The sequence below is a fragment of the Myotis yumanensis genome, unplaced genomic scaffold (genome assembly GCF_028538775.1).
Source record: "Myotis yumanensis isolate MYYU_CA2020_CCGP unplaced genomic scaffold, mMyoYum1.0.hap1 SCAF_17, whole genome shotgun sequence".
Classification (NCBI taxonomy): Eukaryota; Metazoa; Chordata; class Mammalia; order Chiroptera; family Vespertilionidae; genus Myotis; species Myotis yumanensis.
This window is the reverse complement of record NW_027223768.1, coordinates 14,299,218-14,310,055: the sequence shown is the minus strand read 5'-3', so window position 1 is coordinate 14,310,055 and position 10,838 is coordinate 14,299,218. Positions and strand designations below refer to the sequence as shown.

The following is a 10,838-nucleotide window of genomic DNA, read 5'->3' as shown; positions in this document are numbered from 1 at the left end:
TTTTTGTTTTTTGCTTGTATCTGTCCAATTTTCCCAACACCATTTATTGAAGAGACTGTCTTGATTTCAACTGTATGCTCTTACCTCCTTTGTCAAATATTAATTGAGTGTAATGGCTCAGGTGGATTTCTGGGGTCTCTGTTCTGTTCCATTGGTGTATATGCCTGTTCTTGTGTTAGTATTATGCTGTTTTGATTATAGTGGCTTTGCAGTATAACTTGATATCTGGTATTGATGATCTCTCCAATTTTATTCTTCTTTCTCAAGATTGCTGTGGCTTATTTGGGGTCTTTTTGGTTTCATATATTTTTTTTAGTCTTTGTTCTTTTTTTTTTTTTTTTTTTTTTTTTTGTCTTTGTTCTTGATCTGTGAAATATACTATTGGTATTTTAATAGGGATTGCATTGAATCTATAATAGGGATTGCATTGAATCTATAGATTGCTTTGAGTAGTATGGACATTTTAATGATGTTAATTCTACCAATCCAAGAACATGGTATATTCTTTCACTTGTTTCTATCTTCCTCTATCTCTTTTTTTCAACATCCTGTGATTTTCCGAGTACAAGTCTTTTACCTTCTTGGTTTACTTTATTCCTAAGTATCTTAATTTTTTATTCTTCGTCAGGGCACATATCCAGGTTTCAGGGCACATCCCCATTTAGGGGGCATGCAGGAGGCATCTCTCATCAATGTTTCTCTCCCTCTCTCTGAAATCAATAAAAACATACCTTTTAAAAAGTATGACAGAAATGTGAGGCAATATAGAGGGGAATAAGTATTTACACATTTTATTTGCATCTCAAAAACAAACAAACAAAGAAAACGCACGTTTGCATTTCCTTTTAACACAGAACACCGAGAGCCAGGTACAGTGCTAAAGTTATGTAGCTAATAAGCACCCCAACCTAGCTAGACTGAACACTTGCTGGAACTTCAGATCTTACTCTCTTTTTTATTGCGCATTATGTAGGAGCAAGGGAGAGCTGAGAACATTTGATGCGGTTATTCAAGGGCCAGTTCTGGGGATCTTTGAACATGAGAGGAGGTGACATCTGAGTAGAGCTGAGTGGGGGCCCGGTGGCAGGGAGAGGCCAACCCAGCTTCTCCCTTTGACCATACTGGGCGGGAAGAATGAGACAGGTAAGAGTGTCAGAAAGGCTGAATTTTAATGGTAACTCCCAGGGTTTTAAGGAAAGTGCAAAGTCCTGAGTGCGACGTATGGTTCTTTTTTACGTCTCGCTGCTCATCTAGCCCAGATGGGTAAACAAGCGACAGGCCAGGGAGCCAGGAACCGAGAATACAGCTTCGCCGCCATTTCCTCCATTCCCACCAAAGACTACCAGGACCAGAATGCCACGGTGCGCAGCACGAACGCAGTGAGATTCTATTCCGGGAGCTGCCCGCGGCGCCACCAACCCTGCCAGACTACAAGGCCCTGCAAGCAACGCGCGCGCCTGCGCCTGCGCCGCCCCGCCCCGCCCCGCCCCGCCCCGTGCCGCTCAGGGAAACCGGGCCCAGCGGTCCGCCCGCGGTCGGGCCCGCGCCCAGGAGCCTTCGCAGGGCAAGATGGCCGCGCCGGGAGCCGAAGTGGAGGCGAGGGGCGGCTAGGGCCGTACCGCCCTGCGCATTGGACGCACTGGCTCTTCTCGTCAGGGCCATGGGCACCGCCCAGTAGAGCCTTTGACCTGAGGCAGCCCCAGCATTTCGCAGTTCTGACCTGGAACTTCCCGGAGCGCTGCAGGGTCGGCGGCGCCTCGGCGCTCTGACGGCGGCGCGAGCCCAGGGAAGCAGCCTCCTCGGTCCCGGCGGCGACCCGGCGCGCTCCATGCCTGCGGGGGCGGGGAGGCGTGGCCTCCCCCCGGGCCGCCGCCTCTACTGGCTGCTCTGCGCGTTCACCATAAAGCTCTGGTGAGGAGGCTGGGCGCCGGGGGAGGCGGGGGCGGAGGACGGGCTGGCCCCTGCCCTGGGGGTGCGGGAGACTGCGCCCCGCGACCGCGCGGTGGGGGGGTTCCCCGTTTCCTGGCTTCTGACGTCTGCCCCTTCCCCCCTGTTCCCCGCAGCCAAGCGGAGGCCCCGGTGCAGGAGGAGAAGCTGTCAGGTGGGTGATGGTCCGGAGCCCGGCGCCCCCGGGGTTTCTGTCCTGACTGCCTCCCGCGCACCGAGAGCACAGGTGGCCCAGGGCGCCCCGTGCGGACCCAGGGCGTCGGGGTGCTGGGAAGTGGGCTGGGCGGAACCTTCGGGGGAAGTGTTTTCCGAGCGAGATTTGGGGCTGCCTTTCTCCCCTTTAGTGAGCACCTCGGGCTTGCCGTGCTGGATGGTGGAGGAGTTCGTGGTGGCAGAAGAGTGTGCTCCGTGTTCTACTTTCCAGGCTGTGAGTATCTGCTTCTCACATCTGATCAGTCCCTACATCTTTTTTTTCTATCTTGACCAATGCGAAAGTTCAATATGAAAATGTCCAAGACTTGGCTTTAATATTGTAGAAAAACAGGTGCTATCTAGAAAAACATGTGCAAGCAAGTTGATTTCCCTGAGGAACACAGCCCTTCTTCACGTCCATGCCCAGGCTTCTAACATGACACCGATTCCTGTATGACCACCATCCCAATAGGGTCCTGGTGCCCACTGTTGCCGTCGACACACATTCGTCTATCACAGCGGTTCTCAACCTGTGGGTCGCGACCCCCTTGGGGGTCCAACGACCCTTTCACAGGGATCACCTAAGACCATTGGAAAACACATATACAATTACATATTGTTTTTGTGATTAATCACTATGCTTTAATTATGTTCAGTTTGTAACAATGAAATTGGGGTCACCACACATGAGGAACTGTATTAAAGGGTTGCGGCGTTAGGAAGGTTGAGAACCACTGGTCTATCACAAGATTTATAAAGGGATCAAATCCTGGCAACATTCCTTGGACATGTCTGCTACCATTTAATTTATTTTTTCTTTCTTTCTTTCTTTCTTTTTTTAAAATATATTTTATTGATTTTTCACAGAGAGGAGGGGAAAGGGATAGAGAGAAACATCGATGAGAGAGAGACATCGATCAGCTGCCTCCTGCACGCCCCCGCTCCCTCCTGGGGATGTGCCCGCAACCAAGGCACATGCCCCCGACCGAATCGAACCTGGGACCCTTGAGTCCGCAGGCCAGTGCTCTATCCGCTGAGCCAAACCGGTCAGGGCTTTTCTTTATTTTTAATACTCACCCAAGGTATTGATTTTAGAGAGGAGGAGAGGGAGAGAGAGAGAAACCTTGATATGACGTGGAACCTGAAATCTGGGTATGTGTCCTGACCCGGAATGGAACCTGCCTCTTTAGTGTGTATGGGATGACGCTCCAACCCAGCCACACCAGCCAGGCAGCCGCCATTTAGTTTCAACGATAACTTCTTGTCCATAAATGTTTGTTTTTGTTTTTTTAATATATTTTATTGATTTTTTACAGAGAGGAAGGGAGAGGGATAGAGAGTTAGAAACATCAATGAGAGAGAAACATCGATCAGCTGCCTCCTGCACACTCCCTACTGGGGATGTGCCCGCAACCCAGGTTCATGCCCTTGACTGGAATCGAACGTGGGACTCTTCAGTCTGCAGGCCGACGATCTATCCACTGAGCCAAACGAGTTAGGGCTCCATAAATGTTTTTACCTCAGGGGGTGAGCTTTGCTCATGGTGTCTACTCAGTGAGCTCAGAGATACTTGCAAATGAAACTGTGGCTTCTCTCACGCTTCCGCCACAGCCCCTAAGTCTTCCTGAGTTTGCCTTTCATTGTCTTTTATCTTTTTCCTTGTATATGTCCACATATGAACTTGTTTTCCCCTGTAAATGTGCCCTTTTTTTTCCACGCTAATGGCAACTTTCAGTTAATAACCGTGTCCTGTTTATTTTGAATCCAGTAGACTCTGGGACCAGTCCACGCCTCTCCTAGACGATCGCTTTTGAAATATTCTTTCTAACACATATTCCTAACCGGGCAGCCACCGCCTCCACCATCCCCATTAGAACTCTTCACAAGTTACCTCCCAGTTCTGAGCCATAGCGCTTGGGCACCTGCCCCTTCTGAAGAGCAGCCGGCCTGCTTCTCCTCTGGCCCCTTCCTAACGTGTGCTTTGGTCCTTTTCTCCCGGCAGAAAACCACCCCTGAATGTGGCTCCACAGGGTATGTGGAGAAAATCACATGCAGCTTATCTAAGAGGAATGGGTTCAAAAGGCAAGTGCTGTTTCTCCTCTGGAAACCTCTTAGATCACCTCCTTTGCTCCTATGACCTTAGGTAGATAGTCCCACCTCTTCCTCTTGGTCTGGAGGTAGTATGGCATATTGGAAAGAGGAAGGGATTTGGAACCAAATTACTTCAAGTCCCAATTCTCCTTCTCAGTGCTATATTCATGGCCATATCTTCTCATCAGTAAAATTGTTTAGTACCAGCTCTGCTTACCTCACCAGAAAATAAGTTGAATGATATATTTGCGTGGGGTTTATGCACTGTGAGCACAGTAGACTGACTTTGGTTTTCTCTTTTCCCCTCAGATGTTGTATCTTGGTTAGGCTGAAGTAGAAGGGAGGTTAGAGGGAGAGGCTGTCTGGCCTTCCCTGAGAATAATTGTTTCTTCCTACCCTCAGCTGTCGCTCGGCGCTGATGGAACAACACTTATTCTGGAAATTTGAAGGGACTGTCATCGGTGTAGCCTTGGTCTTCGCTTGCCTTGTCATCATTCGTCAGCGACAACTGGACAGAAGGGCCCTGGAAAAGGTCCGGAAGCAAATCGAATCCATATAGCTACCTTCTACCCTTGTATATGGGTCTTAAAGACCCTGCCTCCAACAGAGAAAATAGAATGGACTTATTTGTGCCCCTAGTATTTTGGGGCGTGGGAGGAACAAACAAACAAAACCCCTTCCATCTTCCTCATCTAGATCATCAATGAGCAGAATAAAAAGAGTAAAATAGTTTCCTTCTCTAATGTGATTTGGTTTGGGGCAGGAAGATATGAAGGCAGAGAGGGAACCGGGGTGGCAACTTTAGGCCCCACTTTATCAAGTACCTATCTTCCCCCCTTCTACTTATTTAAAACTGGAATAAAATTTCAGCAAAAAAACATTTATTTCATTAGCAAAAACGTCTGTTTCCCTCAACCCTACATCCAAAGAAGAAATAAAATCACAGATACATAATAAAAGTATTTGTGGTGCCACCTCACACAGCAGACTGGGCCTCAGGGGACAGGCATCTAGGGCATCCTGATGTAATCCTGAGGCCAAAGAACCCCGAGTGGGAATCCCAGGGGAAAGCAGAGCGGAGAGCCCCCGGTTCCTCATGTGATTGAGGGTGGGCTCGGAAGTGCTCCAGGTCACATCTCATCTGCATGTAGCACAGTTCTGAGGAGCCCACGGGGGCCTGTCTTTCCTCCCGTCTTCTCAAGCAGAGTCGTCGTTGAGCCATTTGCACTCTTGATCCCAGGTGGCCCCCCCAATCTGGACTCTACCTCTGGGGTCTCCCAATTTTTTGTTACGTCCTTGTGAATCAGGATATTTCTGGAAATCACTGTGGGGTGAAGAAAAAAGGGCAGTAGTAGAGTGCTCCCTTGGGTGGGAATTCCTAGACAGGACAGGCCCTCCCTCCCACCTCTTGACTACCTGGAGAACACCCCACTTGCTCACCGGGTCAAAAGCCCTTCCCTGCCCTTGCCTCTCACCTCCATGAGGCTGGTAATCCTCAGACCCAGCTTCTGGTGGACCGCGAAAGGGGCTGAAACTGGGCAGGATGATGAGAGCCAGGGAAAAAAGAAGGATCTGGGAGGAAGCAAGAAGACACTTGGGCTGTGGGGACAATAAAGTAAGTGAATAGAGGGCAGTTGGAGCCATCAGGGATGGGAAGATTCGTATGGCTTGGGAGTAGGGGTATCGGGATGGAAGTGTGTCAGGTGGTGGAAGTGGGGGAGATGGGAAATAGACTAATGGTACCAGAACACAAGTGCTGGTCTGGGCAGCTTTGTTGGAAGTCTGAGTAATGAGCATCTGCAGCTGGCGGAGTTGAGTCACCAGGGACCTGGGAAAGGAGGAAGGATGTGTTAGATCTGGGAACTAGGGTCCAAGTATGGTGCCCCTGTGTGTTGCATACCTCCTCCAAGGTGCACACTATGCTTTCACTCACATGTTGTGCCTCTCCAGCTCCTGGATTTTTTTCTGTAGTTGCTGGTTCTGTGCAGAACAGGCAGCCACCCTAAGGAGTGTGGAAAGGTAGGACAGGGTTCTTCCATTATGTGCGTCCCTGGCCTTACCTCCCTTGGTCAGGAAGAGGACTCGGGCCTGGCCCACCAGAAGCCAGAAATGTGAGTTCAAACATACTTGCTCTCCAGTCCCTCGATGTATTCTTTCTTCCTCCGCCGACTGTCCTGAGCCGACTGCTTGTTACGGATTTTCCTCCTGACCTTCTTGAGGACCCTCTCCTCTGTCTGGGGCCCCAAGGTGTATCAGTCCTGGGCCCTTAACTTACCCCAATGCCCCAACTCTCCCCCGTGATCCTGGCTGTTCAGAGCCATGGTGGGCCACTGGGTTGGGATACCCTTTTGGGAAGCATGTTACCTTGGTGAGCGGCAGGTGAGAGGGCAGGGAAATCCCTTCCTGCCCCAGCAGATGCTTCTCCTCATCTGTCAGGAACAAGGCTTGACAGGGTAGCTGGTGGGGCACAGAAGATGAGAGTGGGGAGAGGGTCATCCCAGTTTTTAGCACCCAGGCTGGTCCCCCTGCATGCCTTCTATAGTGTTTCCCATTTGCACTGAGGAATAGCGAACCATGAAATGAAGTGAGGGCAGGGACTGTAATTCAAGGGACCTCCTGAGGCTAAGATGGGAGAGAAGAGGTGGTTTTGTCATATCCTTTGACCGCAGTCTCTGATCCACATCTCCCCAAACAGGAGTATTCGAAGAGAATGTGGAGTAGCTCACTAAGGTCGGGTTTGCCCAATCTTCCAGCAGGCAAATGATTCACTTTTAGCTATTCCTGTTTGGCTGAGTGTGTTATTCAGTCACCTGTCAATCACAGTGAGCTCCCTGGGGCAGTGGCTCATTCTCCCCTAGGGTCTGATACCCTCTTTTCAGACTAAAGCTCTGTCCCCTGTCAGACAAAGAACTAAAGAAAAAAGGTATGGCCCTAATCGGTTTGGCTCAGTGGATAGAGTGTCGGCCTGTGGACTCAAGGGTCCCAGGTTCGATTCCAGTCAAGGGCATGTACCTTGGTTGCGGGCACATACCCGGTGGGGAGTGTGCAGGAGGCAGCTGATCGATGTTTCTCTCTCATCGATGTTTCTAACTCTCTATCCCTCTCCCTTCCTCTCTGTAAAAAATCAATAAAATATATTTTTAAAAAAGAAAAAAGGTATGTGGGGAGGGTAGTGTCTGGTTAACGTGAGTCTATCAACTGAATGACTTGCCTTTCCAATTACCTTTTGAAAAATTTATGCTTTACTTTGTGTCTTAGGAATTTGCGTTGCTTTTGCCCTGATAGCCTTTGGCTTTTAACTGAACCATTCCTTCTGTCTCTGCCTTTTTCTGATGCTCCCTTCTTGTGCCTGTGACTATTTGGTGGAACTATATTAGAAAGGTGTCCCTCCCAATCCTCCTAATCAAAATCTGTGAGAATGAGGCCCAGAAAGTTTTATTTAAAAAACAACCGCCCTAGCTGGTTTGACTCAGTGGATAGAGCATCAGCCTGCTGACTGTAGGGTCCTCGGTTTGATTCCAGTCAAGGGCACATGCCCAGGTTGCAGGCTTGATCCCCAGTAGAAGATGTGCTGGAGGCAACCAATCAATGAGTCTCATCATTGATGTTTCTATCTCTCTCTCCCTCTCCCTTCCTCTCTCAAATCAATAAAAGTATTTTAAAAATATTAAAAAACAAACCCACAAATTCCCCACTGTTTTGATGCACAGTCACATTTAGACATATCAAACTTTTTAAGGTCCCTCAACCCAAGATTTTAAGATGCTTGGCTTGGCTGCTGGTCCAGCTTCAACCACAGATTTGCAGGGAGGCTAGAACCTGTTCCCTGCCTTTTGCATGCAACAAGTTCTTTCCAGGATAAAGGCAGGTCCGCTCCTCACCCCCTGGAGGAAGCAGACCAGGTCGCCTTGGGAAGTTATCTAATGTGTTACTCCCCCTGCCACCCCATGCAGTAGGTGCCTGCTAGACAATTGTTCCAGTGGAAACATAAATGCAATTGTTTCTCTTACACCCTGTGCCCAGTAACCAGTTCAATTTTCCCAGGTGGCCTGTCCCATTTCTGCGTCCTGACCCAAGACTTGAGACAATAGCTAAGCAAACAATGAACACAAGGTTTGGCCTTTCTCTTGAGCCCTATCCCTGGATTCTCTCACCCCACCTTTTCCTAACTGAGTCATCATCACCTTACTCCCAAGTGTTTCTGTCTCACTTATCCTTTCCTGCTTTTAAATTGCCCAAGTCTGCCCTATAGCTCAGTTGGTTCGAGCTTTGTCCCTATATGCCAAGGTTGCAGGTTCAATCTCTAGTCAGGGCACATACATACAAAAACCAGCCATGAAAGTATAAATAAGTGGAACAACAAATCGATGTTTCTCTCTTTCAAATCAATAAAAATTAATTGCCCATGTCTCCCTGGCTTTCAGGCCTGATGCCAAAAACAGAGTTCAGCATTAGTTTCCCCCTCCCTTACCCCAATCTGTGTGGGTATATGTGTGTGTATCGGGGGGGTGGATTAGGCCAACCCCAAGACTCACCATTGTGGCAGGAAGCACTGGGTTTACAGTGCCTGCTCTGGGCAGGATGTGGGCATGAGCATCAAGGGGCACATTGCTGACCATGCAGGCATCAGGCATCATAAAAGGTGGGCTCCACTGATCTAAGGGAAATACAGGTGGCTGGAGAAACAAGATGGAAGGTACACCCTGCTGGCAGGAGGGCTGGGTAGTGGCACAGATTGGGAAACGCCCTTAACTCCAGCGCCAGGGCTGGATCTCGGGCCACTGTCCCCTTCCCACATAACACCACTGACCTAGCTGAATGGAGATGAAGCCCACCGCTGGCCCAGCTTCCTCCTGCATCTTCTCCAGGGCCTCTGTCTCATAAACAACTTCATAGAGGGCAGGAGAACTGGGTGGCTGGGGGTCAGGGGGACTGTCTCGACGACCAGGGTGCTCAGAGATTCCACTGTCACTGCCAGGAGATGCTTCTGAGCAGTACACTTCATTGGGATCAATGAAAAGCTTCGGGAAATCTTCAGGCTCACTCTCTTGAAGGCCCTACATCAGAAGAGGGCGTGTATGTATACAGGGAAGAATTCTGTTAGTCCTTCCTGACATCAAACCTAGATCCTTCATGCTTCAGTTTCAGTCCTTTCTGTCCTTGGACATGGGGATAATTACAGTTTATGTCTACTCTAGGGCTACTGTCTCAGACCACTTTCCAAGTGTAGGCTGAAGTCTCTTGGGCTTCTTATCAGAGTTGTGTTTCAAACCACCCCGGCTTCCATTCATCATACTCACACAGGCATGGGCCCCACTGGACTCCCAGCCTTGCAGCCCCTGTTCTTGTAGCATAGTCACTGGGACTTCGGGAGGTGGACAGTGGAGTCCCAGCTCCAGGAAGGGTCCTGTTAAGACATCATCTGGGGGCTCCAGCCACACATCCAGCAGGTCAGGGGTTCCGAAATCCATCCTGCAGGGAGGCGTGTTGGGTGGGAGTGTTGCAGGACGATGATGGCTGCTCCCCCCATTCCCGCCCCCCCCACCCAACACACACACACACACACACACACACAGCTTCTGGTTCCTCTTGCTCTTCCATTTATTCCCCCTCCTCACCTATGCAGCCCCCTCACCTGTTACCCGGAGATCTCGCCTTGTCCTTCTATCTATGGTTCAGACGAACAGGCCTCCGGGTTATTACCTGTTCTGAAGATCCCAGCCCTGCCAAGCCAGCCCAGCCCGCTGAGCACCCCAAACAGTACACCTTTTCTTCCCTCCAGGATCTTGCATCCTGGACCGGCCCAGCCAAACCCCGCCCCCAGCTTTACACTAGGAAAGTGGGTTGCACCTAGTCGGGAGCCACGGTAGAGGCGCTGAATCTGGGAGCAGAGGATTCAGCGGCTGAGCGTCCACAAACGTGACCTGAGACAAACATAGTCAGCCTCGCCCTTTCTGCCTCAGTGTCTCCTAGCAATAGCAACTCTTCCTGAGGGGGCTCCTCAGGGCAGGACAGAGATGGCTGTGACTGCAGCACAGGAAGTCTGAGTGCCTGTTCTCCGGCCATCACTTTTATAAGAAGGAGAACAAGGCAGGGTTGAAAACAAAGGCGGGAGAGTCAACTGGATTGCCAAGATTTACGGGGGATTCCCCTCCTCCACCCTGTGGCGCTCATTCACACTTGAGTCTGATTGGAAGCCGAAGACGTAGCGGTTTTGATGGGCAGAGCACTGAGCCAATGGGATAACCGTCTGGACGCCGGCGCCGCCGTAACTGGTCAGAATGGTCTGTCCAAGAGAAAATAAGGCCAATGAGGCCGGAGCATTTATTGGTCCCGTGGGGCCTGGGTTCTGCAGGTCCGGGAGAACGCCTGAAGATGAATTTTAGGGAAGGGCAAAAGTTGCGGGAATGTGGGGAGCGGCTTGGTTCGGGTTGGCTTGTCACGTGACTCGTAAACCCAGGTTATTATCCAGGCAGGGAGACCATATCCCGTTAGCCCGAGTGACAGAGTTTTGACTCAGCCGGCGGAAAGTCGCGCAATCGCGCGGTGTCAAAATCCGTAATCAGCGCATTCTGCTACTGATGAAGAACAGCGGTTATACACACACA

The 10,838-nt window shown here is 50.2% G+C and overlaps 2 protein-coding genes across 4 annotated transcripts; one reads left to right on the top strand and one right to left on the bottom strand.

Annotated features, from left to right (window-relative positions):
- Positions 1–1,500: 1,500 nt before the first annotated feature.
- Positions 1,501–4,962, top strand: JTB (jumping translocation breakpoint). Its single transcript, XM_070396339.1, has 5 exons — positions 1,501–1,911; positions 2,064–2,101; positions 2,292–2,374; positions 4,142–4,221; positions 4,633–4,962. The coding sequence occupies exons 1-5, from the start codon at positions 1,829–1,831 to the stop codon at positions 4,787–4,789; spliced, it is 441 nt and encodes a 146-aa protein (XP_070252440.1). The 5' UTR covers positions 1,501–1,828; the 3' UTR covers positions 4,790–4,962.
- Positions 4,963–5,123: 161 nt separating this feature from the next.
- CREB3L4 (cAMP responsive element binding protein 3 like 4) lies at positions 5,124–10,013 on the bottom strand. 3 transcript variants are annotated; one of them, XM_070396337.1, is made up of 10 exons: positions 9,866–10,013; positions 9,531–9,702; positions 9,041–9,287; positions 8,766–8,887; positions 6,595–6,687; positions 6,358–6,464; positions 6,164–6,232; positions 5,974–6,058; positions 5,706–5,829; positions 5,124–5,554 (listed from the first exon to the last, which is right to left on the bottom strand). In XM_070396337.1, exons 2-10 carry the CDS (start codon positions 9,699–9,701, stop codon positions 5,361–5,363), a joined length of 1,212 nt encoding a protein of 403 aa, XP_070252438.1. In that variant the 5' UTR covers position 9,702; positions 9,866–10,013; the 3' UTR covers positions 5,124–5,360. The 3 variants fall into 3 exon arrangements, with proteins under 3 accessions (XP_070252438.1, XP_070252439.1, XP_070252437.1); XM_070396338.1 differs by having other exon boundaries at positions 5,706–5,802; XM_070396336.1 differs by having other exon boundaries at positions 5,706–6,058.
- Between the last annotated feature and the right edge of the window lie 825 nt (positions 10,014–10,838).